This window comes from Coenobita brevimanus, chromosome 57 (assembly GCF_032717465.1).
Source record: "Coenobita brevimanus isolate Jiangsu-jjx chromosome 57, ASM3271746v2, whole genome shotgun sequence".
NCBI lineage: Eukaryota > Metazoa > Arthropoda > Malacostraca > Decapoda > Coenobitidae > Coenobita > Coenobita brevimanus.
In genome coordinates, this window is record NC_137010.1 from 57166775 (window position 1) to 57193953 (window position 27179).

The window sequence follows — 27179 nt, forward strand, 5'->3', positions numbered from 1 at the left end:
TGACGCAGTCTACAGATCAGTATTTCTGGGAATGCTATACACAGCCGAGGGATAAACGCCCTCGCCAATTCAAGACTCTCCATTTATCATCACTTCACACTGAGAGGCACCTTCTCTCTCAACAATCATCATTTTACACTCACCTACCTTTATTTTCAAAATTTAATGTTACAGACATTCACAAAACTTCATTCATTATTAACAAGTACAGTATCATTATCATCAGGATCTTTTTTTCCCACCTAAAGATGGAGTTAGGCAGGCTCCAGAAACCAGGGAGGGAAAAAAACATAACACAGGGTAAACTAATCAACAGCATGTTCAATGGGCCACACAATCATTCGCTTACCATTCAAGCCCTCGTAATCCTGGCTTTATCTCACAGGCCTAACCATATATGTTCATTCATTCATTGCCAGACGCCATGCATCCCAAACGGGGTGGCCAAGGGCTTAGAGTTAATTGTTTTACAGGGAGGGGCACTAATCCTCCACCAACCCCACTTGACACGTAGGGAGAACATGTGCTTCATATTATTCATGAGACAGAGAATTCAATGAATCTCCATTTAAAAAGGGGGGTCAGCCCTTGTCATGTGCACCTCTGCAAAATAAACAAATAAATGAATAAAAAAAAAAATAGGAGTACTTCACCTTCATCGTTCTACTGTGTCTGTCCTTCTCTCTTCCTATTTCTCCCACCTTTCCTGTCACTTTTTATTACTCTTATTTCCTTTTCAGGTGGCTTTACATTAAGTGACAAGTCTAATGGTTTCCTGTAAGCCAAGAAACCACTAACAATGCTGGGTGGTAACCATATAACCGACCCATATGTGTTCCCTACGTGTCAACAAATGGGTTGGCGGAGGATTAGTGCCCCTCCCTGTAAAACAAACTCAAAGACAAACGGCCACCCCTTATGGGATTATGGCATCTCGCTATTGACAGAAAAAATATATTACAGTCTATAAAAAAGTGAAACTAACATAGACAAGCCTGCCAGGTTGGAGGAAGGGCATGATGTAGATGGGTCTGGTGATGAAGGCATGGCGCTCACACTGCAGGTTGTGTAGACTCAGCTTCAGGTTGAAGTAACTCTCAACCTCCGACTCTCGGTCAATGTGCATCACCTTAAGTTGTTTTTCATGTTCTTTCACACCTGTATGAGAGAGAAAGAAGTGTAGGGAAATTAGAGTTCTTTCACCTTAATATGGTCCACTTTCACCCTCCTTTTGCAGCTTATTTCATGTAGCTGCCTCAATGACAGAAAAAGACATTGCTATGGCTCTAATCTGCATCCTTTCTACAACACTTCTTCAGGACTAGTATCATATTCTAGCGTTCACCTATTAATGCAATACACTCAGCTTTCCAAATAAAGATATGGCAATTTTAGGCAAAGTGAAAAGAGCAAAAAATCACCATCTCATGTATGACACAACACTACTTATTTTACCTCCTCTCTCTATATTCCCTTCTTGGTCAATATCATTTATCTTCGGATCGGTGTTACAGTCTATTCCATTTGAACTAATGGTGATGAGCCAGTGTAATAAGGATCCCTCTTACCACACTGCTTTACTCCAACTATCTATCTACTTACTGCCAGACGCCTTAATCCCATACGGGGTGGCCACAAACAAATCACCTCCACGTCGCCCTGTCCTCCGCCATTTCACTGCCCTGCTCCCAGCTTACACCCCCCTCTCTCATATACCTCCCCACTCCATCCCTCCATCTCATCCTTGGCCTTCCCCTCCCTCTCTCCCCCTCCACCTCACTTACATACACTCTCCTTGTCAGTCTCTCACTCTCCATCCTCTCCACATGGCCAAACCACCTCAGTGTGTTTCTCCTAACACTCCCTATCACATCCACACCACAACGCTCCTTCACATCCTCATTTGTCAGCCTCTCTCCATGTGACTTCACAGGCTCCTCGCAAATAACTCATTTCATTTACTCTAACCTAACCTAAACTCCCATCCTCCCATCTTGTATACTGAGTTGTGGCAACAGATTAACAGCAGAAAATTATATCAGTCATAGGGAATGCTTTGGAAAGAACACAGTGCTTGTATATACTGTCACTTGCATTTATCAACATCAACACATTTTGCATCAATAATATACAAGAGAATATTGAGGTGTAATATGGAAAATAAATCACTAAGGAAAAGATGTTACTAAATAAGTGACTTAGAATATGAAACTAAGTTACTCTGAGCATAAAGGGAATAGGTAGGCAGCTTTCTTTCTCCTCTATCTCCAGGCACCGTATACACAGACAGACAGATATAGAAACACACACACACACACACACACACACACACACACACACACACACACACACACACATCCCCACCTCCACACACACACACATCCCCACCTCCACACACACACACACATACACAACCTGTTCTCATACACACACACACATGCACACATACACACACATTTCCCCCCCACACACACATTCCTCCCCACACACAAAACAGGCTTACTCACGCTGACACAGCTGCGGTATGGAGAAGTAATTCTGGAACTGGAAGAAGGATCGCTCCAGGATGTACTCAGGGTTGATCTGTTCCACACGCAGCAGATTGAGCACCATGTTGTACGTCAGGTGGAAGGCTGAGTTGATCGGGTCGGCCTGGCCCTGTGGGGGAAAGGTACTGCTGATGTTGGCTGTTGTTGCTGTAATGACTGATATTGTTGCTGCTGCTGGTAGTGCTGCTGTTGTTGTTATGGTTACTGTTGTTGTTATGGTTACTGTTATTGTTATGGTTACTGTTATGGTTATTGTTGTTGTTATGGTTATTGTTGTTATGGTTATTGTTGTTGTTATGGTTATTGTTGTTGTTATGGTTACTGTTATTGTTATGGTTACTGTTATGGTTATTGTTGTTGTTATGGTTATTGTTGTTGTTATGGTTATTGTTGTTGTTATGGTTATTGTTGTTGTTATGGTTATTGTTGTTGTTATGGTTACTGTTGTTGTTATGGTTACTGTTGTTGTTATGGTTACTGTTGTTGTTATAGTTACTGTTGTTATGATTGCTGTTATTGTTATGGTTACTGGCTGTCTTGGATGTTGTTGTTGGTGCTGGCTGTTGCTGTTACTGTTGTTTTCCTGGGCTCTTCTGTATGTGAACCTGGTGGACTGCATGATGAAGCTGCCCTGGTTATTTTTTCTGTCTCTGGTTTCCTTGCATAATTCCTCAAGTGTTTTTTTTTCACTAGTGTTATGTAACGGGAGAGGAGACGGACGGAGGGTGGGAGGGAGTGGGGAGACAGAGTGAGGGAGAGAGGGCGGGGGGAACTTTCACAGAATAAGGAGGGGGTTAAGGGATCCATGTAAACTGGTGACTGGAGCCGCCCAGTTACTGCAATACTACCATGTAAAGACGTCCCTTTCCAGTACCATCGATGAAGGTATAAAATCTACACAATATGCACTGATCTCATGTGGAGAGTATAGAGAGTGAAAGACTGACAAGGAATTTCTGTGAGTTGGAGGAGACTGGAGATGGACTGGATGGATGGAGTGGAGAAATTATATGAATAAGGGTGGTGTGGGATGGAGGGAAGGAAGCCTGATGCTGGAGGAAAGAGACAAGGTAACATGGATGCAATTTAACTGTGGTCACCCTTCTGAAATTAGGGCACCTGGCTACTGGGAGATAAATGGACTGATTAACTAAAAATATCTTGGTGAGGTATGTAGTAGTATTTACATCCAGCTGATCACTTTAAAAGCAACTATAAGCAGAATATGATAGAACGAAAGTGGACATACGCAAAAAATAATAATAATAATAATAATAATAGGCCATCTGGACAAAAAATATAAATAAAGACACAAATAAAGACATCCTTTAAGCTGAAACAAGTAACATCATAATCCCTAATATTCTGTCATTTCTCCTTTACCTATAACCCACTGAACCTGGGGATTTCTTTTTCATTTAATTATTGCCTTCTCCTGACAATTATATTTACCTTAGGACAGACTTCAAGAAAAGAGGTGTCAGATACAGCCTAAATAAATAAATATTACTGGGTTGCTGCATTATAAAAAATAAAAAGTAACCCAGTCAAGGAGTTAATGAAAATCTCCAGCATCTGTGGTACGAATCTGGCCGGGTTTTTAGCGCTCAAAGTAGGTCCAAATGTTCTTGATCTCATTTTCAGATTATAAGAAAGGGGAGATGGCAGAGACAGGGCAAAACAATATGTACTCACCAGCACCAGGTTCTTTGCAACAGCTGTGTTAAGCTTCTCATCCACCATCATGATAACGATACCCTTGTCGTCCTTCCCTCGACGCCCAGCACGACCTGACATCTGGATATACTCACCGGACGTCAGCTGCAATGAAAAGCATGGGGTAAATAATAATGCAATAAACTATCTATCTATCTACTTATCTATCTATTGTCAGATGTCATAAACACAGGATATACAACAGGCATAATTAAAACACTGCCAATGTTGATATCCTCACTGCTGGCTAGTCCATAATTTGTCATCATCATCATCATCATCACCAATCACCATTATCTATTATCATCCAGCATAAAACCATCATTCACCCAATTAACCATCATTCATTATCATCACCATCTTGATCCCAGTCCTAATTCCCATCTGAAAAATGGGTTGAGGCAAGAACCAGAAAAAGGGACAAAAGGTGTAACAGGAAAAAAGTTAACTAAAGGAAGAAATGCAGTGAAGTTAAGCCTATGAGCATACGATCCTTGATATACTTCTTTTAATTCATCTGACATCAACTCACTCGTTCATTTATCCATCCACCCACCCATCCATGGCTACCATTTTTGAGGATGAAGGAAATGAGAATAAACTTAGGCTATTTCTTCTTACAAAACCATTCTCATCCACCTCTCTACTGCACACCCAAACCTTACCCCTCCATCCCATTCTTAACTTACCTTTATCTAACCGACTTTTCATTCACTCTCCTTCATGGACTTCCAAACCTTATCCCCTCATCCAGGTCTTGATCCATTTCTTCTTCTTCTTCCTCTCAATTATTAACTTTCATCCACCCTCCACTATGTACTTCCTCATCTTCTTCCTCTGTCTTTTTCTTGGTCATCCTCCTCTTCTCCTTTCAATCATCCACCCTCAGACAATCCTTCACTCTGTACATCTACCTCATCTTCTTTCAACCAATCTTCCTCTCCATTCTGTCTACTTCTTACCACCTCACTCTCTTCCTCCCTCCTTCCCTTACTCTCAAACCCTGCCACTAGATCCTGTCCTGGTCTAGCTCTTCTCACCCCATATCCTCTTCCCCTCATGCTCCTCTGTGTTCTTCTTGGTCCACTTTTTCCAATCGCCAAACATTCATCACTCTCCCTCCATCCTCTTTTTCATCTTCATCTTTCAACCCCCTCCCCCATTTACATCTTCCCCCTATAACTTGGTCTACCTCTCCTTCCACACAACTCACCCATTTATATTCATGTCCATCAAACTTGTGGATTGATGTAAAAATGACACTTCTGGGCCTTGTTTCTAGTCTACCTCCTCTTCTTCCATCCACGACCCAACCTCATTTGTTATTCACCTTGTACTTTCCCTATTTCTCTCTCTATACACCCCACTCCACCTCTATCTTGGTCTACCCTCCCTCTCCCCTAAACTCACTCCTTTGGTGCTGGAGATAGACACCTTCATGTGGTGGTGCTGATATAGGCTAACTGGACTGCTCCACTGCCTTGCTATACAAATGTCCCTCAATCCCCTCCCTATCCCCCAAAAGGACAGTAGACTGTAGGAGGGCAACTTCAGTCTGCTGTCCACTGGGTTCACATTTTTGATGAACCTGGGGCTATAACTACTACTACTACTACTGCTGCTGCTAACACTATCATGATGATGATGATGATAATGACAACAATGACGACGATTACTGCTACTACTACTACTGGTACTCCTCACCCATCTGAAGTCGTATCCATCAAACTTGCGGACTGCTGTAAAGAGGACAGTTCTGGCGGGCATGTTGAGTCCCATAGCAAAGGTCTCAGTGGCAAAGAGAGCCTTGACCAGACCCTCACCAAACAGAATCTCTATCGTCTCCTTGATGATGGGAAGCAGACCTGTGGAGGGGAAAGAAAGACTGAGGTTTTTACTACGGCTCACCCATTTTAATTTGGTGGAGATTTCACCCTTTTGTGGCTTATTTCTTGTGGCTCTACATTCTCTTCACAACACTTCTTCATGACTAGTACCAGATTCTAATGCTAATATGTTGCTACAGCTCAGTATTCAAGATAGAGAGATGGCAATTTTACACCTTGTTAAAGTGAATAGAGTATAGTGACACTTTTCCATGCTAAGTAAAATAGTCTAGTGGCAAGAGCAACAAGAACAACAATAATAATAAAAATAAAAATAAAAATAATAAAGGCATCATCAAATTTAATGTGCTATTCTGCAAATCATACCTCCGTGATGGATGCCAATGCCCCGCCTGAGCAGTGGCAGGACAGACACAACCTGGGGCAACTGCCGGTCCTCCTCTGAGAGCACTGCAATCGCGTTATTAAATACCTCGTCTACCAGCTTCTTCTCCTCTGCCATGTTGAAGTCTAGTTTGGACATCTGGAGTGCATAAGCCTCGCACTCTTTCTTGGAGAAGCTGAAGATGATCACAGGTGCAAAGTTTCTCTCCATGATCATCTTCACCAGCTTGTAGCAGTCAGAGCTTTCTTTCACCCCGCCCTTCTTGCCTCGCATGCTGGTCTGTGATGGGTATAAATATTACTATTATTAGCTATCCACCCATCATCCAATCTGGCCCCATATTTTCAAGACCTTATCTATCTCCAGACAGACACTTTAACTGCACAGGGATTGGACACAAACAAATCATTCTCACGTCATTCTGTTCTCTGTTATCATGCTCCCCTCCCTCCACCTACCACCACCCTCATTGATATACCTCTCCACCCCATCCCTTCACTTCATCCTCAGTCTCCCCCTCCCCCTCTTAAACATACACTCTCCTAGTCAATCTCTCATTCTCCATTCTTTACCCATGGCCAAACCAGCTCACTGTATTTTACCTCACACTTTCAACATGCAGCATATACTGTAAATCCTCATTTAATTACTGCCTTCTGAAATCAAATCCTTAAGTAAGACGAGGACCCGTTTTAGAATATGGTAGTGTAGTTACATGATTACTTCGGTGCTGGTGAGAAATGCCTTCACGTGGCGATACTGATAACACTGGTTAGCAAGACTGCCCAATTATACAAATGTCCCTCAGTTCTCTTCCTGTTGCCCAAAAGGAAGATAGTAAACCGCAGGATGGGGGGCAATTTCAGTCTGTAGTCCACTGGGTTTACCTTCAAATGACCCTGGGCCACAACAGCGAGGGTACAGGAGCTGCCTCACCTGTTCTGGAGCGTTCTGCAGGACGGTCATGGCAGTGTTGAAGTTGTCCTCCCTGAACTTCCCTGTCTCATCCACAGCCAGGTATATGCCCTCACCCCCTGCTGGGAAGATGTAGTGTTGCAGCGGGGTGGGTCGGTAGTCTGTGTACACCACGTGGCAAGGCTGGTGATGAAGGTAGCAGATCCACTGAGCAAACTGCAAAAGAAATGAGAAAGTCAGCTGACAACTGGTTAAACTACATATTCATAAACACAAACCCACCACGACCACTGAAAACCTTCACCCGAGAGGACCCTCCATGAACTAACTCCCTTCCTGCAGAGATCCAATAAATTCTTTATTTTCAATTCAAGAATATTTTATTTATGTCAGGATGGATCCGGTATACGCCCTGGAATCATGCAAGGATGCAATGGAGTGGGTTGGGAGTCTGTGTATGCCACACCGTAAGGCTGGTGATGGCTGTAGATCCACTGTGCACACTGGCAGAAGCTGGGAGAGTTATCTGACTGACTGACAGGTGGAAACAGAACTAGCAACATAACTATAATGGTCACAGGAATAAGTCTAATGGGGTACCAGATGCACTGTTGTGGCAGGAGTGTGGTCATGTGCTGTGTCATAACTGTTGGAACCAATTCAGTCTTATGTCTGTAATAAATGAGTATTCAGGAGGTGCAGTGGTATCAGTGGTAAGCCGCAGGAAATGGCAGGTGTTGAGTGTACTGTTGGTGAGACGGCTGGACATGTCAGGATATCACATATGTATCTGAAGTGTGTGATGGAATTCTGCTACCTGAGTGATAAAATCTGTGCTGGAAAGGGGGAGGAGAATGAGATGAAGCCAAATCCATCACTAGGGTTTGGAGTGAAACTGGGGAACTGTTACCTCTCTTGACAAAATGGGAATTTTCCCTTTACACTATGGTTAAATTATAAGCTGCTTGTGTGAAAAGCGTAAAGGTACAGCCACACTGAACGCGATGAGTGGGGAGACTTGAGCAGGAAGGGATTAGGCGACACGGTAAAACTCACCAAATCCTATGTGGGTGGCCACACTGAATGAGCAGGGAGGTCTGTCGCCCCGCTCACCCTCCACAATTGTTGCTACGCGATGCAGCATGTTCCAAAATGTCACGCATTGCCTTGCGACATCCCTAGGCATGTCTGCACCGATGAACAGTTTCTGACTATCTGTTTCCCGTGAGGTTGCCATATCCTATTTGGACAGGCATCGCATTGATGCTCACCTTGCCACTCATCGCTCAACGCTACCTCCCTGCTCATCGTGTTTGGTGTGGCACCCTAAGGCTATTTGGTGGTGAATCTTCTGCAGTAAAGAAGGAGGACAAGCATAGGCTAGGGTGTACAGAAATATGGATGATCACAGGGATGTGTATGCTTCCCTAAATGCCAGGATTGCAAATGATTGAATTATAAATGAAAGGCTGGGAGAATGAGACACTGCTACTGTGATGTCTAGTGGAAGCCTGGGACAGTTTGGACACTTGGAGAGAATTACAGATGATATCGAGGTGAAAAGTGTCTGAATTTTGGAAGGTTGTGCGCCAAGATGACTGACTTGGGATGAGGTCCTACAGCATGGACCCAGGGTTAAGGGATTAAACAGGGATCCTACCAAAGATCAGATCACGTACCGTAGCATAGACAGCCAGCCATCATCTGGTGAAGAAGGCTGATGCATGCAAGTAGGCACACTGGCTTCAACAAGTACCATGAAGGAGGGAGATGATGATATCCTAAATGATCAATAAAGTTCATGATGTCTCAGCAATTAAGCTAATACTGTATCATCTAAATATTTATAAGATAATATTACTAGCCATGAACAATCATAAACAGGCAGTTTAATGCATCATATGAAAACAATTATACTGTATTAACATGGTGGGGAATCACTGGGCATTTTGCAATAGCTACTGCCTGTGGTATAAGACTGCCTCATGCAAACTGTGCATTGATACTTTTTGGAGCAAATGCACAAAGCTTTCCTAAATTAAGCAAATTAAATAATACATATGTGTAATAGATATATATAAATAAAACTAACCTGTGCAGCATTAGGGATGGTGGCAGAAAGGAACACAAAATGCACAGTGGGTGGGAGCAGAATGATTGTCTCCTCCCACACATAACCTCTCTCCTTATCTCTCATGTAGTGGATCTCGTCAAATATCACCCACCCCACCTCCCGTGTCACCTCTGAGCCACGGTACAACATTGAACGCAGGATCTCTGTTGTCATGATAAGGCAGGAGGCATTAGGGTTGATGGTGACATCGCCAGTTAGGAGGCCAACATCAGTGAACTCATCACTGAAGTCTCGATACTTTTGGTTACTCAGTGCTTTGATTGGGGTGGTGTAAATGACCCTCTGTTTGTTCTGCAAGCACATGGCAATCGCGTATTCACCCACAACCGTCTTCCCGGCTGAAGTGTGAGCCGAGACCAACACAGACTGGTTGTTGTCGATGCACAGGATGGCCTCCTTCTGGAACGGATCCAGGATAAAGGGGTATGTGCGCGCTGGCTTCTCCTTAGGTGGCTTGAGAGGCACATACATCTCATTGGGTGGCACCGCAACCTCGTGTGTACATGCCTCAACCGTCTCAATTGTGTGCACTGTGATCCTGGGCAGGTCCTCGGTAAATCTGTAAGGCATACATAACATCAGCCACATCATTACCATTATCTTCAACATACAGTACAGTACTTCACAGTAATAAGGGGAGAAGTGAAGATCATATCTGGTACAGAAACACAAAACACTGTCTCAGTTCACTGGATGACTTTTATTCATAACTACCTAAACAAAATTTTCTGCAGTCTTTTGTGGTAAAATAGATCTATCGAACTTTACCACACAATCAAGTGCCACAGTAAGTTAGGTAGCTGGCACCCGTTGGTCAAACAGTCTCAGGCACCAGTCAGGATGAAGGCTGCTTGAGGCAGCTAAATTCATAGTTCTATTGGGATGCTTGAGAATTTTTTATCTTTATGCAACCAAAGCATATGTCAGCATCACAGTCTCCAATGTTTTTGGCTATACAGCAGTAGCTGTATAGACAGTAACATTGGGTCCTTACACCTCACAAAGGATTATGTGACTGGGTGTTACCAATACCAAAAATGACATATATCTGTATACTGAAATTGTGTTTACTGTGAAAGTACAACACTTTCAGCCTGACATGAATCTTTTCCTGGTATGGGAAGAGATGAAAGAGGGTTCAAGCTGAGCTAAAACTGTGCTACCTTCGCAATAAACACAGCTTTAATATATGAGCATACAGTACTTCCTTGACTCTATGATATCAAGATACACCACCAATACTTTTACCATTTTTATATCAACCATCATGTTTACTGAACTTACTTGAGCTCCTGATTGTAACTCTCAACATTGGACCTGCGCTTCTTGACGGCCCCTTTGATCTTGGTGTCCTCCTCTTCCGCAGACCGTTTGTTTAGCAGCAGGTTTAGCTCCTCGGCAGCTCTGCCAACACAGAATTAAAAGGGTTATTGTTGCTTTTGATGTTATTCTACTTTTAGGTCTACCTTTTATATGTTACTGGATCTTGTTGTTCTTGTGATCCCAGGCAGACTGGACATGAATGCAGTGGACCACAGGCTGAAGTATCCTTTTTCCTGCACTCCACCATCCTCTTTTGGGGGGAAAGGGAGGGAGCTGAGGCATGTATGCAGTGATGGTGTACCTCTCCAGCATCTATCAGCTCTTATTCACCCTTTTCATATGGTGCCGGCATCTGTATAAATAGTATAGGCCTTGTCTTCAGGGAAACCACTCACAGGGGAGTCACAGTTTAAGATAACAGTGGACTTAATGTTTCCAAGATTAGGATGGACTATCAAGAGGGAAAAAAAAATAATAATCAGTTATCATTAAAGGCTTAAATTTGAACAGTTCTGTTGTTGTACCCTATCTTCACCATGATCATCATCACTATATCCCATATTTTGTGCTGAAAAAATAAATACAGTCTAACTGGCTAATCTTACTTCATCACGAGTAGATTTGGATACAATGCTCACATACGTAAATTGTTCATCAAATCAGTCCTAAATATTTCATAATTATTCAATAAATATTTAACACAGATAAAAAAAAAAAAAGGAATATACAGTATGGTACTGGGTCTATCTATCTATCTATCTATTGCCAGACGCCTCAATCCCGTTTGGGGTGGCCACAAACAAATCGCCTCCACGTCGCCCTGTCCCCTGTCATTTCACTGCCCTGCTCCCAACTCACACCCCCATCTCTCATATACCTCTCCACCCCATCCCTCCATCTCATCCTCGGCCTCCCCCTCCCTATTCCCCCCTCCACCTCACTCACATACACTCTCTTCGTCAGTCTTTCACCCTCCATCCTCTCCACATGGCCAGACATGTTACCACTGATTAAATTGCACTATATCTTAATCTGATTATCAAAATATGACAATTCAGGCGGCTTTCTGTACTACCGTATCGCTAAGTGGGTATACTTTGTTTGTTCTCCATTATTTATCGATCGAAAATCAATGGTAATCACCTAAGGTTTACTGGTATCCAATACCAAAATTATTTTCCTTGAGAATGTAGGTCTATAAGAAAGCAGCTCGAATTTCTGGGTCACTGTCATTTATATTTACCAATGATATTTCCGCAGAATCTGGGTGTCGAAAGTGAATCTACAATATGAGAGATAATCCATCACAAAATGTTCATTATTTGTTAATGGGAGTTCTCCCGCAGAATGTCCAAAAAAGTAAACCTAGTAGATGTCAGGTCTATCCAACTCCAGGCATTGTCCTTATCAACCTAACATCTAACAGAACCTAACCTACCCTAATCATTCCTAATCTCTCAACCTAACCCAACCAATTTTACCCTTACTAGAATAACTTGGGGACCAACGAATTTTGAGGCCAGCTCGACCAACTGGCAATCTAGTATATTAATAAAGCCAACATGGTATCTATTAAAAACACACAGACAACTTTCTGGCAGGTAGGCACATCCCGTCCCAGCAACATACAAAGCTATTAGGCTACACAAACATCACCTACTTCAGGTTCTCATCGTGGCTAATTTCCTCAATTTCCGGAAGGACCTGGACTTGTTTCTCATTATCCTCGTCCACAAATTCAAAAAGGTCCTCTCCGAAACACGCCATGCTGTCTAACCATCAGTCTGCCTCCCCTCCAACGCTTGTTTACTTGGTGCGCTTTTTTGAGAGTGTGATACTGTCTGGAGATTTTGTAACAATGCTTCCTCAGCGATTTATTATGCATCAATACCCAATTGCATAGTAGTAATACAAATTGGGCGAACAATGAAACAATAGAAATAACAATCGAATGTTATGGTGCAATACATAAAATATTATTTTGTTATGGAGGATGTGCTTCGAAGCCTCCAATGCCATCGTCCATTGCGCCTTCTTGGTATCCTGCGCTATGTTAGAATCACGTGAACACATGCTAGACTATGAGCAGTGGAGATAGAACATGGGAATCTCAGTTAATATTAAATAAATCTTCCGCCACACTGGAACACGAGCAAAGAGATATGATACAGCAAAAATAGGAACTGTAATGACATTTAACAGTTCCGAACATGAGTTAAACAGAATAGAGATGAATGAACTTAAACTGTATGCTTGCTGGGAAGTATTCTCGCGAGCTGTGGAGGCTTTCCAGCATCTCCTAACCAGATTAGGGGGCAGGGTGGGTCAGTGGTAGAGTTTTAAATGCTAATACTATATAATACTACTGAACAAACAGACCCTGTTGCCAATTACCCTGTTTGTAAATGTATGGAAAGATAAATGACTGAATGTGGCGTGCAATGGAGTAGCAGCAGCTACATGCCAGAGGATAGGAGTAACTATCTCTGTCTATCTATCTATTGCCAGACGCCATAATCCCATAAGGGGTGGCCATTTGACTTTGAGTTATTTGTTTTACAGGGAGGGGCACTAACCCTCCACCAACCCACTTGACACGTAGGGAGCACGTATGGTTTGGTTATATGGTTACCCCCCAGCGTTGTAAATGGTTTCTTGGCTTACAGGAAACCATTTGGCTTGTCACTCAATGTAAAGCCACCTGTGAAGAAAAGAAAAGCAATAAGAAGCGACAGGAATTAAGCTGGGAGAAATAGGAAGGGAGGGCAGGCACAGAAAAAGAATGATACAGGCTAAGGAAGAAGTAGGCAGCACCACATCAAGTGAGTGGATGATGGTCACCACCACCTACCACTTCATGGAGGCAAATTATCTGTGGCCATCCCTCCTGGGATTAAGGCGTATGTCTATTGATATACAATTAAACAGATGGCATAACTGCATTGATTGTAAGATCTAGTGCTCTAGTGGGTCAAGGCATTCCAACTGGATGTGGCCCATAAGGGTTCAGATCATAGGGGTAATGATTAGTGTATTGCCAATATAAATTTATTCATGGAACGATGACTGGTCCTCGTATTAAATGCCTGAACTGAATGGCCTTGCCCCCAGACACCTGATGGAGCAACAAAGGATTGAATGATGGGTGGATGGAAGATCTGATACTACAGACCATGAATCCAGATGGTCTCTTTTACTTCATTCTTGTTGGTACCAGGTTGTTTTAGCCAACTCAGGAAGGCCTCTGGTACTGAAGGGGTTTATTGAGGCTATATCTGATCCATTCAGTTTGGAAAGTCTATTAAGCTGAACAAAATCACGGTAGTTGTCAAGAATTAAAAAAAAAAAAAAAAAAAAAAAAAAAAAAAAAATCTGAGCTCTGGGTATGTAGTCTATGGGAACCTGTCATCTACCATTCACTCATTTTGTGAAAACTCATTTGATCTGAGAGTACTGTCATTACTTTTCAGTCATTTAAATGTCTGATTTACGGTATATATATTGCATATTGTTTCCCATTTAGATTTTTCTAAACACATCTGACATTCTGACCTGCAGTATCAGTATTTCACATTTTCACCTTTTTTTTTTATATATACATTTTATATATTGACATAGACAACAAGAATAATAGAAATGACAGATATACAACATTTTCAGGAGAATGCAGAATGATCTTGAATAAATCTCTATCACTGAAGGTGCTTGTCATCACCCCTCCTCACAGCAGTTGGTAAAACCCATGGATTCATGCTGTCACATTTCACGAAATATGTTTGTGTGGTTATTGAATGGAAAAGTGGGGGTGAGAAAAAATGCTTCATTGTATTTGCCCCAAGAACAACTGATACAAGTCTGAAGTGAATTGGTGAGGAAAAGAAAAAGGCATCAAACTGGTGTCCGGGAGAAATGAAAGGAGAAGAGGCCGAGTTAATACCATATGGTCACCAACATAAGGTGGAGACCATAAATATATTAACGTACTGTACCATATATTATGTAGAAATAATCTGGTAAGGAATAGGGAATAGTTCCCCCGGGCTAGACCTTATTAGATCATATAGCAATTGCCAGATGATTTTATTAAAATGAGTGTGTGTCACTGGGACCTGAGAGTGATAACACTGGTATCACTGACCTCTTCAGGGCTGGCACAGTCCTAGTATTCCATTACTGCTATCACTAAATTATTTCATTTAGCCAAGAGTGGGTCATAAGAACCTAAGTACTAAGGAAGTGAGCACAGAAGTCTAGAAAGAGGACTGTCTCTCCCCATCTCTTTTCATAGTTGTTATCCATCTCTCATTTTTCTTATCCACAGGAAACTAATATAATGAAGGGTGGGAAAAAGAGGTAATGATGCTGATGTTGATGATGATGATGACACATTAATCTTCCCTTGCCTAATGGAGCAGCCTATACAAGAAGTGGTATCGGATCAAATCAAATCAAATTGCATCACAAATTCTCTCTCTCTCTTTCTCTCACATACACACATGCACAAACATGTATGCATGTACATACACACACACACAAACATGCATACATGTATGCATGCACACACACACACACACACACACACACACACACACAAAACTTGGGCAAAATTATTAAAATACTGGTAAATAAAAACTGCAGATAAACTTTACTTTTTCCTAAGGGCAATCCATGAGAGCAACATTATCAGACTTTTTAGCAGATATTCTTAAGCCTTTCAGTATGGCAATGTCTAAGTTGAACCCCTTTAGACTCTACTGAGGAAGGATTAATAACCTGAATATTAACGGTTATGGAAGCTTGTTTATTTCCCCGAGTGCAAGAGGAACTTTTTAATGTACATAAAATTGTTTTGTTATGGCATCAAATATAAAAACATATATTTGTGTGAAAGGCTGAATAGACTATACAAGGTCATATACTACATGGCTTTGGATATTTCTTAACACATCTTCCTTGGGAATTTATTCTGAACATTAAAACTCCAAACTGTCTTGCATGTTAGTGATGAAAATTATGTTGATATTAATCCCTTCATTCTGGTCATACCCATATTTATTTCATGCTTTTACAAGGTGATTTTAATCCATCCATCCATCATCCAATCCCACATTGCCCCATGAGGAGCATAGGAGCCCAGGGCTAGGCAAGTTGGTCCTGACATTTAAGATGAGAGTGACCAGCCTCACTCATCCCTGAGTGGCATTACATGAGCAATAAACCCCAACCACCCCTTGGATATAAACCTGCACAGGCTCAATCTGATTGGAGCACCTTGATTACCCACTAAACCACCAGGTGCCATAATTTGGTTATATGATTACCACCCAGCATAGTAAATGGTTTCCTGGTGTACAGGAAACCATTTGGCTTGTCACTCAGTGTAGAGTCACCCACAGGCAGAAGGAAGAGGAAAGAATGAAGGAAAGAAAGACAGAAGAGGGAGTGTAAAGTCACCCATAGGCAGAAGGACAAGGAAAGAATGAAGGAAAGAAAGATAGAAGAGGATGGAAGGAAAGAAGGATGGAGGAGAGGGGGGGCAGACACCTGAGAGCAGCACTACATCAAGTGAGTGGATGGTGAGCACCCCCACTACCCTAGTGTTAAAAAAAAAAAAAAAAAAAAAAAAAAAAAAAAACAGCCTATATTAATTGCCTCAACATGAGGTGTCTTTTCCAAAGATGAACACTTTATCCATCTACCTATCTATCTACAGCCAGACACCTTAATCCTGTACGGGGTGGCCACAAAGAAACTGCCTCCCTGCCACCCTGTTCCCTGCCATTTTCCTGCCCTCCCCTCCCCAACTACCCCCCCTCTTTCGTACACTTCTCCACTCCATCTCGTCGTCAGACTTCCCCTCCACCTTACCCCCTCCACATCACTCACACACACTCTCCTTGTTCATCTTTCTCTCTCTCTCTCCACATGGCCAAGCTACCTGAGCGTGTTTCTCCAGATGCTTCCTATCACATCCACATCCACACCACAATGTTCCTTCACTTCCTCGTTTGTCAGTCTGTCTCTCCATGTAATTCCACATGCTCCTCTTAAATAACTCATTTCCACTGCTCTCACTCTTGACTTGTGTCCTTCCAACAACGTCCAAGCTTCACTTCCATACATTAAAGCTGGTATCACAATACTGCCATGTAGTAACTTTTTTACTTCAAAGCTCACTTCCCTGTTTCTTATCACTGCTTTCAAAGAACCAGCAACCTTTCTTCCCTGTTTTACCCTTTCAAGCATTTCATCCTCTAAACTTCCATCCTTACTCATCACACTACCCATGTACTGAAATGCACCCACGTTTTCCATTTCCTCACTATCCAGCCTCACTATGCATACTGTGACTTCATTTCCCTCAAGAAGACTAAAGTTGCCAGTAAGAAGCAAAGATTAAAATGGAACAAGATAATATTAGAGAGGGTTAAACTCATATAAGCAGCATACAAGAAAACATAATGTAATTTGCAACATTAATTTCTGTGGATGATGTGCCAATGTCCACTTATGCTGCCTACAATATGATCCATAAATACAAACTAATTCCTTGTGATTTCTTAGTGATTTAGTTTGCTTTTCACGCCCTAACATTCTTTTGTATGTTATTTGCTGTATATCATTTTAATACTAGCATAGTTTGCATCATCCACTCACTTGATGTCCTGCTGCCTACTTCTTCCTTTACCTTTATCATTTTTTCCGTGTCTGTCCTCCTCTCTTCCTATTTCATCATCCACTCACAAGATGTAGTGCTGCCTACTTCTTCCTTCATCTTTATCATTCTTTTTCTGTGTCTGCCTTCCTCTCTTCCTATGTATCCCATCTTTCCTGTCACCTTTTATTACTCTTCTTTCCTTTTCAAGTGGCTTTACATTGTGTGACAAGCCTAATGGTTTCCTGTAAGCCTGGAAACCATTTCAGTGCTGGGTGGTAACCATATAACCAACTCATACATGTTCCCTATGTTTCAACAAGTGGGTTGGCGGAGGGTTAGTGTCCCTCCCCATAAAACCACTACCTCAAATACAAACGGCCACCCCTTATGCGATTATGGAATCTGGCTATAGATAGATGGATAGATAGAACATAGAAGAGGCTATTGAGGTTTAATATGCAGTATAAAACATAAAGGAAGAGGTGCTATGAAGTCTATGCCACTAAAAATATGACGCTTCGTACCAGTGCTCTTGACCTGCACTTCATACAATTAAGTATAAAAATAACACTTAAAAATAAAACTAATTAAGTGATTATATCTACAAATGCACCATTATTCACCCTCACCTTCCACTATACCATCACTTTATAATACACTTCTATCTAGCTATCTGTAAATATATATATATATATATATATATATATATATATATATATATATATAATTTTTTTTTTTTAATTATTGGTGCTTGGGGCTTGCATATTCAGCATCAACTCAAAATGCACTTCTGTCTGCCTATCATCCAATCCTTTGTTGTCCCATCAGAAGCGTAGGGTCCCAGACTAGGCTTACCAGTCCTGATATTTAAGGCAAGAATGTCCAGCCACTTGCAACTACGTGGTATGTGAAAAACCTCAACCAATCCCACTCGAGAAATCCAATTGGAGTGCCTGAACCCACTAGACCACCAGATGTCCATATGAAGGCTATATGATTACCCTCCAGCAGTTCTTAATCCATCCATCATCCAATCCTAAGCTGCCCTTCTTAATATAATATCCAAAATAAGAGGCAAATGTTAAAATATATATATATATATATATATATATATATATATATATATATATATATATATATATATATATATGGTATTCAAATAATGCTACCAAGAAAAATGCCATATTGTTTATCATGTTACAAGCACTGTACAGCAGCCCTCATTATGCCAATGGTGTGCTACAAAACATCACAACTTTTTCCATATAACTTTATTCTTTTTACTCTAACTTAGCTCAGATTTTTATACTTTTGTAGATTGACTCATGAAACTTAGTGAGGAAGACAAGAGTATAGGTCTATATCCTTCACAGCACTTTTTTGTGACTGGCACCATACTCTAGTGTCACAGCTCAAAATTCAAGATACAGATGGCGATTCTAAGCCAAGTTAAAGTAAAATTATCATAGTACTTTAAATTGGAGGAAACAAGGAATTCAGCATTACAGGTCATAATGGAACTTTGAACTGTTTGAATAGTGTTGTAGTGTGCATCTCTGGGGGTGTGACCACACTTGCTCCAAACATGTGACAGACAAGAGGAAATGAGCTTTGGAGTCCACCCAACACACAGACTCTGATATTGCAGCGGCTTTAACCCTGCGATTCGTTTCATCTTCTCGATCACATGTTTTGGGCAAGTGTGGCTGCACCCTAACTCAGACAAGGATGCTGAGGTGTAGTGTGTATATAATACACCTGAACACAGTTTTATATGTTATCTATATTGTTTTATTATTAACACAGCCTGCAGTAATAACATACACAAGTATACTACGGTGAAATACACAGACTTAATTACACCTTAACACTCACTTGTAATTTACGTATAGTGTTTTAATAGATATAATTTGCACTAATAACACAGATGATAATGAGGTGTAATCTGCAGAATCAACTACTAAGGAACTGATGTTGGGAAATTTCCAAAGCCACTTACAATGCAACCCTCCTTACCACTTAAAGATGTGGTGAATGAAAACTAATGAATGTATATGGTCCACGTCAGCACATTCAGGACAACATAAATGTATCATCTTAATTTCTCACCTTAATCCTAAGCTTAAATTCTCGCTACATTAAAAATGGGAAGTTCTCATTTATAAGTCATGGATGTTTCAAAGTAACACTTTTTTTTACTTGAACCCCTTCAGCCTGATGATGTATTTACTAATAATTTTTTTTCTTTTTTTTTCAGATGATTTTCTTCAGTTCCAAAGGGACTTCTTGAAATGGAAGGGTTAAATACTGCCTTGACTAACCCCTCCAGTGTAAGATCGTTCCTACGCTGAAGAACACTTTCTAGCTGTACCAAGCACCATACAAACTATGTTATCAGAATGAATGTGTTAATATGAACACTGTCAACTGGGTTGTTTCATTTGAATCATAACTGATTTAAATAATAATATTTTAAAGAAAAAAAACTGCTTTAAATCAGTTTCATATTTACATCCGAAATAAAGGAAAAGAAGATAAAATGAAGCAAAATTGCTGACATAGCCTTCAGCATTGTCTGTCTACCAGAAACAAAATATACACATCTTACAATATACAGTATACACCACTTGTATTATTAAATATATTACAGTGACCTCCCATTTTGTAATTTCACTTTTCACTGTTCTCACAATAAAATGACAATTTTTGCTTTCTAACAAACAATAAACACTTGCTTCAGATAAGCATCATAACTTTTTTTTTTTTACTGTAATCAACATGTTTCCAAAGACTGCACTTAGCTTACTGCTTTAAAAAAGTATAAATTGTAGGTATGGTACTCCTCAGCATATGGAGCTAGGCCTACTGGCATCTCTCCCTCCCTGTTCTTACAAGACGTTGAAACAACGGTAGTTATATTAATTGTTCTTTGCTCCACATCCTTTGCCAGAGTCTGAAGGTATTCTATCAAAGTACTGCCACACTGGGTAATTTTTCCAACCATGGATAAATGAGAAACTTGTACTCAACAACAACCCTCCTGTGTGACTGCTATGTTGTGTGTGACCAGCTGTTTCTGCAGCCTGGTACAGATATTAGCATGGCATAACAGGCTAACAGTGTGGATGATATTTTAATGTAAACTGGAATAAATAACTAAAAAATTCAATTTAAATTCTAAAATCTTATTTACCTCACCCTACCAATGGTTGGGAAGGTGAGGTAGGATGATGATGAAATATATATATATATATATATATTTTTATAAATATCAATCCTGACTGTAAATTTGGGGAAACTGGTAAATCAGCTTTATTGGTAACAACAGAACCTTAACAGACAATTTTTCTATAATATACAGTACTCTAGACTAATTTATGCTTAAAAATAAAAATCCCACTGTACTCACTTTGAAGTGCTGGAGTGCAAATCCAGGTTATCTTAATTCAGTACATTTAAGGACAGATGACCAGCTTACCTTCCTTGTTGACATTACATACTAGAACAATTCCCAGTCAACTCCCAGGGATTGAACCAACTGGAGTGTTCTACCCAATAAGCAATTTAAAATGAGACCTTACTGTATAAATGAAACGACTGAACATAAAAGAGAGAGAGGTTTCTGCTCAAGGGTCATATTATAGTGGCTTTGGAGAATGTGTAACACTTCTTCCTTAGCAGTTTATTCTGCATATTACACCTGAATAATGTCTTGTATGTTCTTGATGGTGATAGGTGGCAGCAACCATCATCCACTCACCTGATGTAATGCTGCCTACTTCTAGCTTCACCTTTATCATTCTCTGTCTGTCCTCCTTTCTCCCATCTTTCCTGTCACTTTTTATTACCCTCTTTCCTTTTCAGGTGGCTTTACACTCAATGACAAGCCTGATGTTTTCCTGTAAGTCAGAAAACCATTTACAGCTCTGGGTGGTAACCATATAGTCAGCCCATATGTTCCCTGTGTCGTGGGCTGATGGAGGGTTAGTGCCCCTCCCCATAAAACAACTAACTCAAAGACAACTGACCACTCTTATGGGATTATGGCATCTGGCTATAGACAGACACATAAAAAGATAGATATACAGATGTTCTTGATTCAAACTTTCAATACTAATCATCATCATCACCATCATCATCCCTTTACCACATGAAGATGAGGTGAGGCAAGGTCTAAAATGCAAGGAAAAAGAAAACGTGATAGAGGATGGATTAATTTACTTTTTTATATAAACAACATACAGAAGCATGTTAAGATATAATAGCTAATTACATCACTAAGGAAGATATACTATGAAGCCCACTATGCCAACTAGCCCTGTATTATCATCACTTATGGAGTCCCTAACACTTCTTCCTTGGTGATTTATTTCTGGATAGCGCTGGTCAATATCCTTTCGCACATTATCGATGCAGAGTATGGCAATATTAGATTTATGTAATAGGAAGATGGGCAGCAAGGTGTAATGGACAAAATAAGTTGCCTAGGAAAAGGTGTTAGGGAGTATGGACCTTGATTCACAAACACGTGATCACCTCCCTGTCGTAACTGGCATTTGTATTTCAAAGGAAGGATGGTAAAAGAGTGTAGATTTTTTCCCTATGTCTTGCTTCTCTATAAAACCTACTAATAATACCAGAGGCTTGAATGTTGAGTGAGTGAGAGTATGGTCCATTTAATTGGCTAGATTTTGGTTAGCTTCTCCATCTTATTTATTTATTTTTCAATTCCAGATTCTACCTCATCCCATCTTAGTGTGTGAAAAGAGATGTGAATGATAATGATGATGATGACATGAAAGGTTATGTTATAGTTTCTGCAGTAATGACAAGGAGAATGCAGTACCTTCCTACATTTCCTGTTCTTTCAGCAATATCCAAGATACAAGTGTGTATCGTAACCTTGTTCGTGGATCCGGGCTACAGGTTCCAGTACAAACTACAGACGTTCCCCAACACCTCTACCTTTGCGATTTGTATTACTACCTGTATTCACTTCTGATACTTATGCCTTTGTAATACTGCAGGCCCTCTTTTTACAATTAAGGTGTGATTTTGAAAACTAATCATATAACGAATTTGGTCTTGTGGTGATTCACAGAAGTGATAAAGGCAATCACACAACAAAAAATTTTAGGCATCACAGTAATCATATAAATTAAAAACTGATCATAAATAAAAAAAGATCCTAAATTCTTTACTGATCATTTCGGTGAATGATCATATACCAAGCAATTGTATAACAAGAGCATACGGTACTGACACAAGCTGTATAATAACACAGAAGAGATTATTTACTTCCCATATGCAGGAACAGATTGGTAAGCATAGGGTGCTTGAGAACCTCTTAAGTTACCACTAGTAAAGGCCTAAGATTTCCACAATACAGGAATCACTGCAGGTGTGGCGGCCCCCGGGAGAAAAGGCCTGGACGAGACCTGCGTGCCCTCTGCGAACCACGGGACATCATAGAGGGATGCATCTGTGGGTTGAATCCGCGCCCGGCCATGTTCGGGTTTCTCAGCAGTCCTCGTCCACCTCGGCTCATGTACCCTCGTCCTCCTGTGGACACAGTATGAGAGGCTCTCACTGTAAGCCTCCCTTTTTCACTCTCCATTTGTATCTGCCTGCCTGCCTGCCTGCCTTGCATTGCCTTGCTTTCCCTGTCTTGTTTTGTCTTGCCCTGCCCTGCATGTCTGTCTAATCAGATATGAAAATAGTACAGCACTGTGAAAAAACAGATTACAGTCAATCTTTGAGTAATAAACTTTTGTACTTTTAAGGTCAGCATAATGCGACAGGTTATAATCAACATGGGGAAAATCTTGAGCTTATGTGGGAAGTGTTGGCTGGCCAGGCAACACAATCTGAAAGTCACACATGGTGATGTCACCCACCAGACTCACCATGTCTGGCTGGCTTACATCCAGGTACATCCACATCCAAGGACGAGGTCAACTCTGTTATTTCACTGCGTCAGTCATTTGTATTTAGCTACCCTTTTGTTTTTTGTTAATGTTATTATAATACCATTCATGTTCATAATTACAATACAGTTATACAGTACAGTCTGTATCTCTTTTAATGTTTTACCTGATGGTGGGTATAAGTAGGGGGTAATTTATGTGGGTTTAATGTTTTACCTGATGGTGGGTATAAGTAGGGGGTAATTTATGTGGGCTTGGGTGGTATGAAAGGGTACATGTGAAGGAAAGTGGTAAGACCACACTGTACCGCCATACAGCAAGCTTGCCCCTAACGCGAGGGTTTGGTTCCAACCATGGCACGTTCGGCGCAAAACCACGTAAGTTTTAACTACTTATTTGGCTCCCTAGACCCCCTAAATGTGGTGTTTTGCTGTTATCTGCCATTGGTAATCAATATGAAGCACTTTAAGTGGTTAGAAGGTTTACTTAAATTTATACCTTACAAATACAGTACTGCACAGCAAAACTTCAACACACAAATACATAAACACAAGGCAACATTCCGATGTCGATTGGTTTCGGGACAATTCGTCGTCAAGTCAATTCGCCAACACAACAATAACAAGACAATTAGCCGTCATTAATGAAGACAGCTGTGGGTGACGACAGAATATAATTCAAAGGCGAAATAAGTATATTTATAAAATGACAGGGAATCGTTCAGGATGCGAATTGTCCTGACGGGGAATCGTCCATGTTTTGACGGGGAATTGTCTGATGGCGAATTGACGTGACGGAGAATTGTCTCGGAACCCGTGTTCTGGTGTCAACATCTTTTTCCATATGAAGTTGTAGTATCACACATTTTACATAATAATTTTTAAAGCTGTTTAGTCATAATTAACAGTGTGTAATGAAGTGTGAATGATGAACAACCAAATATCATTTTGCTGTTAGCTGTGGTATAGGAAGAAGGTGGATGGCAGACCACAAGGGCCACCCTGTTTCAATTATAAAAAGAAGGTTAGGAGAAGTGAAAAGATATCTGAATAAGTGCGTAAGTGTAAAGTCCTGGGGAACCATTTATTATGTTGGTATATGTGAATGTACTTAATACCATTTTATAGAGGTGTATAATATGCTGGTAGAGTTGTCATTTATCTCTACTTTTTGCATAAGCCCAGAGTATATGTAATGCTCGGCACCTCACTTTTTAGCTGACCTAAGCACCGCGCCCTTGTCCGGCTCGGTGACTGTACAGCGTCAGAGGCCGTTTTACAGTTATAAAGGGAGGTGGTGTCGCTCCTACATATCTCTCGGGTCGCAGTTATATTATTCTGTACCCAATAAAGAGAGATTTAATCTGCTCATTTCTGTCACCTTACGCTACCACTTAATAACAGACCAGCTTCCACCTTCTCGTGGCAGAGGACCTTTGGTGGGAAGTGTCGGGCAGTAACAGTCGAGGGGAGCTGACGTGTACTACAGACAGTGTCGTCGATCCAACACGGTGGTCTAGTTATACTATACAGCAGAACACTTAATATGTAGTCAACTGCTACTCCATAACGGCTACATTATTTTATTGGTGCTAGCGGTGGCACGATATTTAGTGCTAGCCGTGTACCGATACATTAAATTGGTGGCCAGCAGTGCGACGATACATTTTATTGGTGCTAGCGGTGGCACGATATTTAGTGCTAGCCGTGTACCGATACACCCGCTGATCATAGGTAATCATATAAATCAGGCTAACTGGTTACAAAGCTTTACTTAATGCTTTAACTTTATTTAAGTGCTTTAACTTACATACCAGAACGGTATATATTTAACTTACAAATACAGTAGTGTGGAAAATCAGTGCAGCAAATCTTTATCGAACAAATAAAAGAGGCAATTTTCCGATGCCCATCAGGTAAACTGGTTATAAGACTTTATTTCTTGCTTTAACGTTATTTAATAGTACTTTAACTTTTACATAAACTTACCAGAACAGTAATGTAAATATTTAACTTATAAATAAAGTACTGTGGAAAAGCAGGACACGATCACGTGATCAAAACAAACCGTGCGTGATGCTGCGTTGATGTTCAAGGATTTGGCCTTTCAGAGGCCACCTCTCTTGCGTAAATTTATAGTTTTTGTAATGGTTCTTTAATCTTACAATGTCTCATACGTATCCCAGCACTAACCACGTATAATTGCGAGCGCATTCGGGGCGAGCTTACTGTACATGCAAACGTACTGTGCGAGCGATGCAGGCTTGAGTACCATGGTCCTTGTCCAGCCCATAACATCTGTGTTACTTGAAAATTGACTGTACTGTATTTTTGCAGAAAAAAAATCTGACACATTCCCCCAATTCTTCACTAGAAACTGCCTGAACCAAGACTAGCTGACTACTTTTTCCAGAGAAATACACACTCATTTTCAAAATCTCCATTCAGTAGTGTTCATCAGTCAGTAGTTTCAGTATTTTTAAATAAAAGACCTGTATAAAAGTAAAAAATCTGCAACACAGCGATACAGTGTCTTTGTACAGTACACTTGAATCTGCTAGCTGTGCATCTTTCTCCTTCTCTACTGACTTTGACCCAACTGGGTTTGGTTATATTTGTCTGATTTTGTCTGCATGGATTACACTACCAGTATAGCAGGAATACATATACACATACAATACAGTATATAAATATATATAAACTGTTTATTGCTGCAAAGGTGAATTTTAAAATTTGAAAATAACTCCACAAGATCCGTTTGTTCATCTATTAGGCTACAAATATGTTAGGAGAGAAAAAATAATTCTCCTCCTCCATTCACTTGATATCAAAGAAAATATCTGTAAAATTTAAAAAATCAAATTATGAGGTCCAAAAAAAATCAAAGCCACTACATCCCTCACCAACGGCAGGTGGTGGTGACCATCAGACACTCACTTACATTTAATGTTACTTACTTTTTAATGGTGTCCTGTAACCAAAGACATCATTTACAACACTGAGTGGTAACCATACACCCAAACAATGGGGTGATGTGAAGCCCACTATGGTTCCCTTGTTAACTGGGTGGAGATGTACAGTAACAGTCTTCTCAGCATCTGGTCTTACAGTATGTTCGGTCTTTCGGTGGTTTTCATAAATAGTTCCATTACGAAAGTTCTCTGCTCTTCCGGCACACGTGCTGAGCTAATAGGCACCTGTGCGCCCATAGTTGCCAATACGGCACTGTTGGTGCTAGATCTAGCATGTTTCATAATAATTTAAAGCTTCTCATAATAATTTAGCATCAATAAATATTACATTTTCTTCTATATTTAGTGTGTATTGAAGTCCAATTTAGCAGGAAAATTTGAACAGTTCACCTATAGCTTAGTGTGTTTTAAAGTTGGGCTTGATTTCTGCTTGCCAACAATGCATGCACCATCAGTCATCATAACTCGTGTGTTTGGTTTAGTGAGCGGGACCTTTGAAAGTTTGGAAACTTTGTCATGCTATTTCTCGGTGTACATACATAAATACACCTAAGCTAAAGTAAGTTCATGTGTATTGTATCATTAAATATACAGTATTAAATATAAGCTGCTTTAAAAATATTCAGTGCTTAGAGATGACCAATAATACCTGGTAGACACTGTGACTGCACTGGGGTGACCGATCATGATTGATAGAAACTTTCTGGCAGGTTTTCCTGGTCATCTGGCAGTTTCTGCTCTTTTGGCACCTGCT

The 27179-nt window shown here is 40.6% G+C and overlaps 2 protein-coding genes across 2 annotated transcripts in view; both read right to left on the bottom strand.

Annotated features, from left to right (window-relative positions):
• The window catches only part of Mtr4 (exosome RNA helicase Mtr4), a 32369-nt gene extending 19723 nt beyond the window's left edge, over positions 1 to 12646 (bottom strand). Inside the window, exons 1-9 of the mRNA XM_080274277.1 lie at positions 12530 to 12646; positions 10831 to 10950; positions 9505 to 10105; positions 7434 to 7628; positions 6479 to 6776; positions 5970 to 6130; positions 4245 to 4370; positions 2508 to 2658; positions 986 to 1158 (exon numbers count right to left, since the gene is read on the bottom strand). Of these exons, the coding sequence (XP_080130403.1) occupies positions 986 to 1158; positions 2508 to 2658; positions 4245 to 4370; positions 5970 to 6130; positions 6479 to 6776; positions 7434 to 7628; positions 9505 to 10105; positions 10831 to 10950; positions 12530 to 12636 (1932 nt within the window). The 5' untranslated portion in view covers positions 12637 to 12646. The remainder of the gene's footprint in view (positions 1 to 985; positions 1159 to 2507; positions 2659 to 4244; positions 4371 to 5969; positions 6131 to 6478; positions 6777 to 7433; positions 7629 to 9504; positions 10106 to 10830; positions 10951 to 12529) is intronic.
• Positions 12647 to 21738: 9092 nt separating this feature from the next.
• Positions 21739 to 27179, bottom strand: part of LOC145402040 (nucleoprotein TPR-like) — a 92050-nt gene continuing 86609 nt past the window's right edge. Inside the window, exon 41 of the mRNA XM_080274137.1 lies at positions 21739 to 23086. Within this exon, the coding sequence (XP_080130263.1) occupies positions 22920 to 23086 (167 nt within the window). The 3' untranslated portion in view covers positions 21739 to 22919. The remainder of the gene's footprint in view (positions 23087 to 27179) is intronic.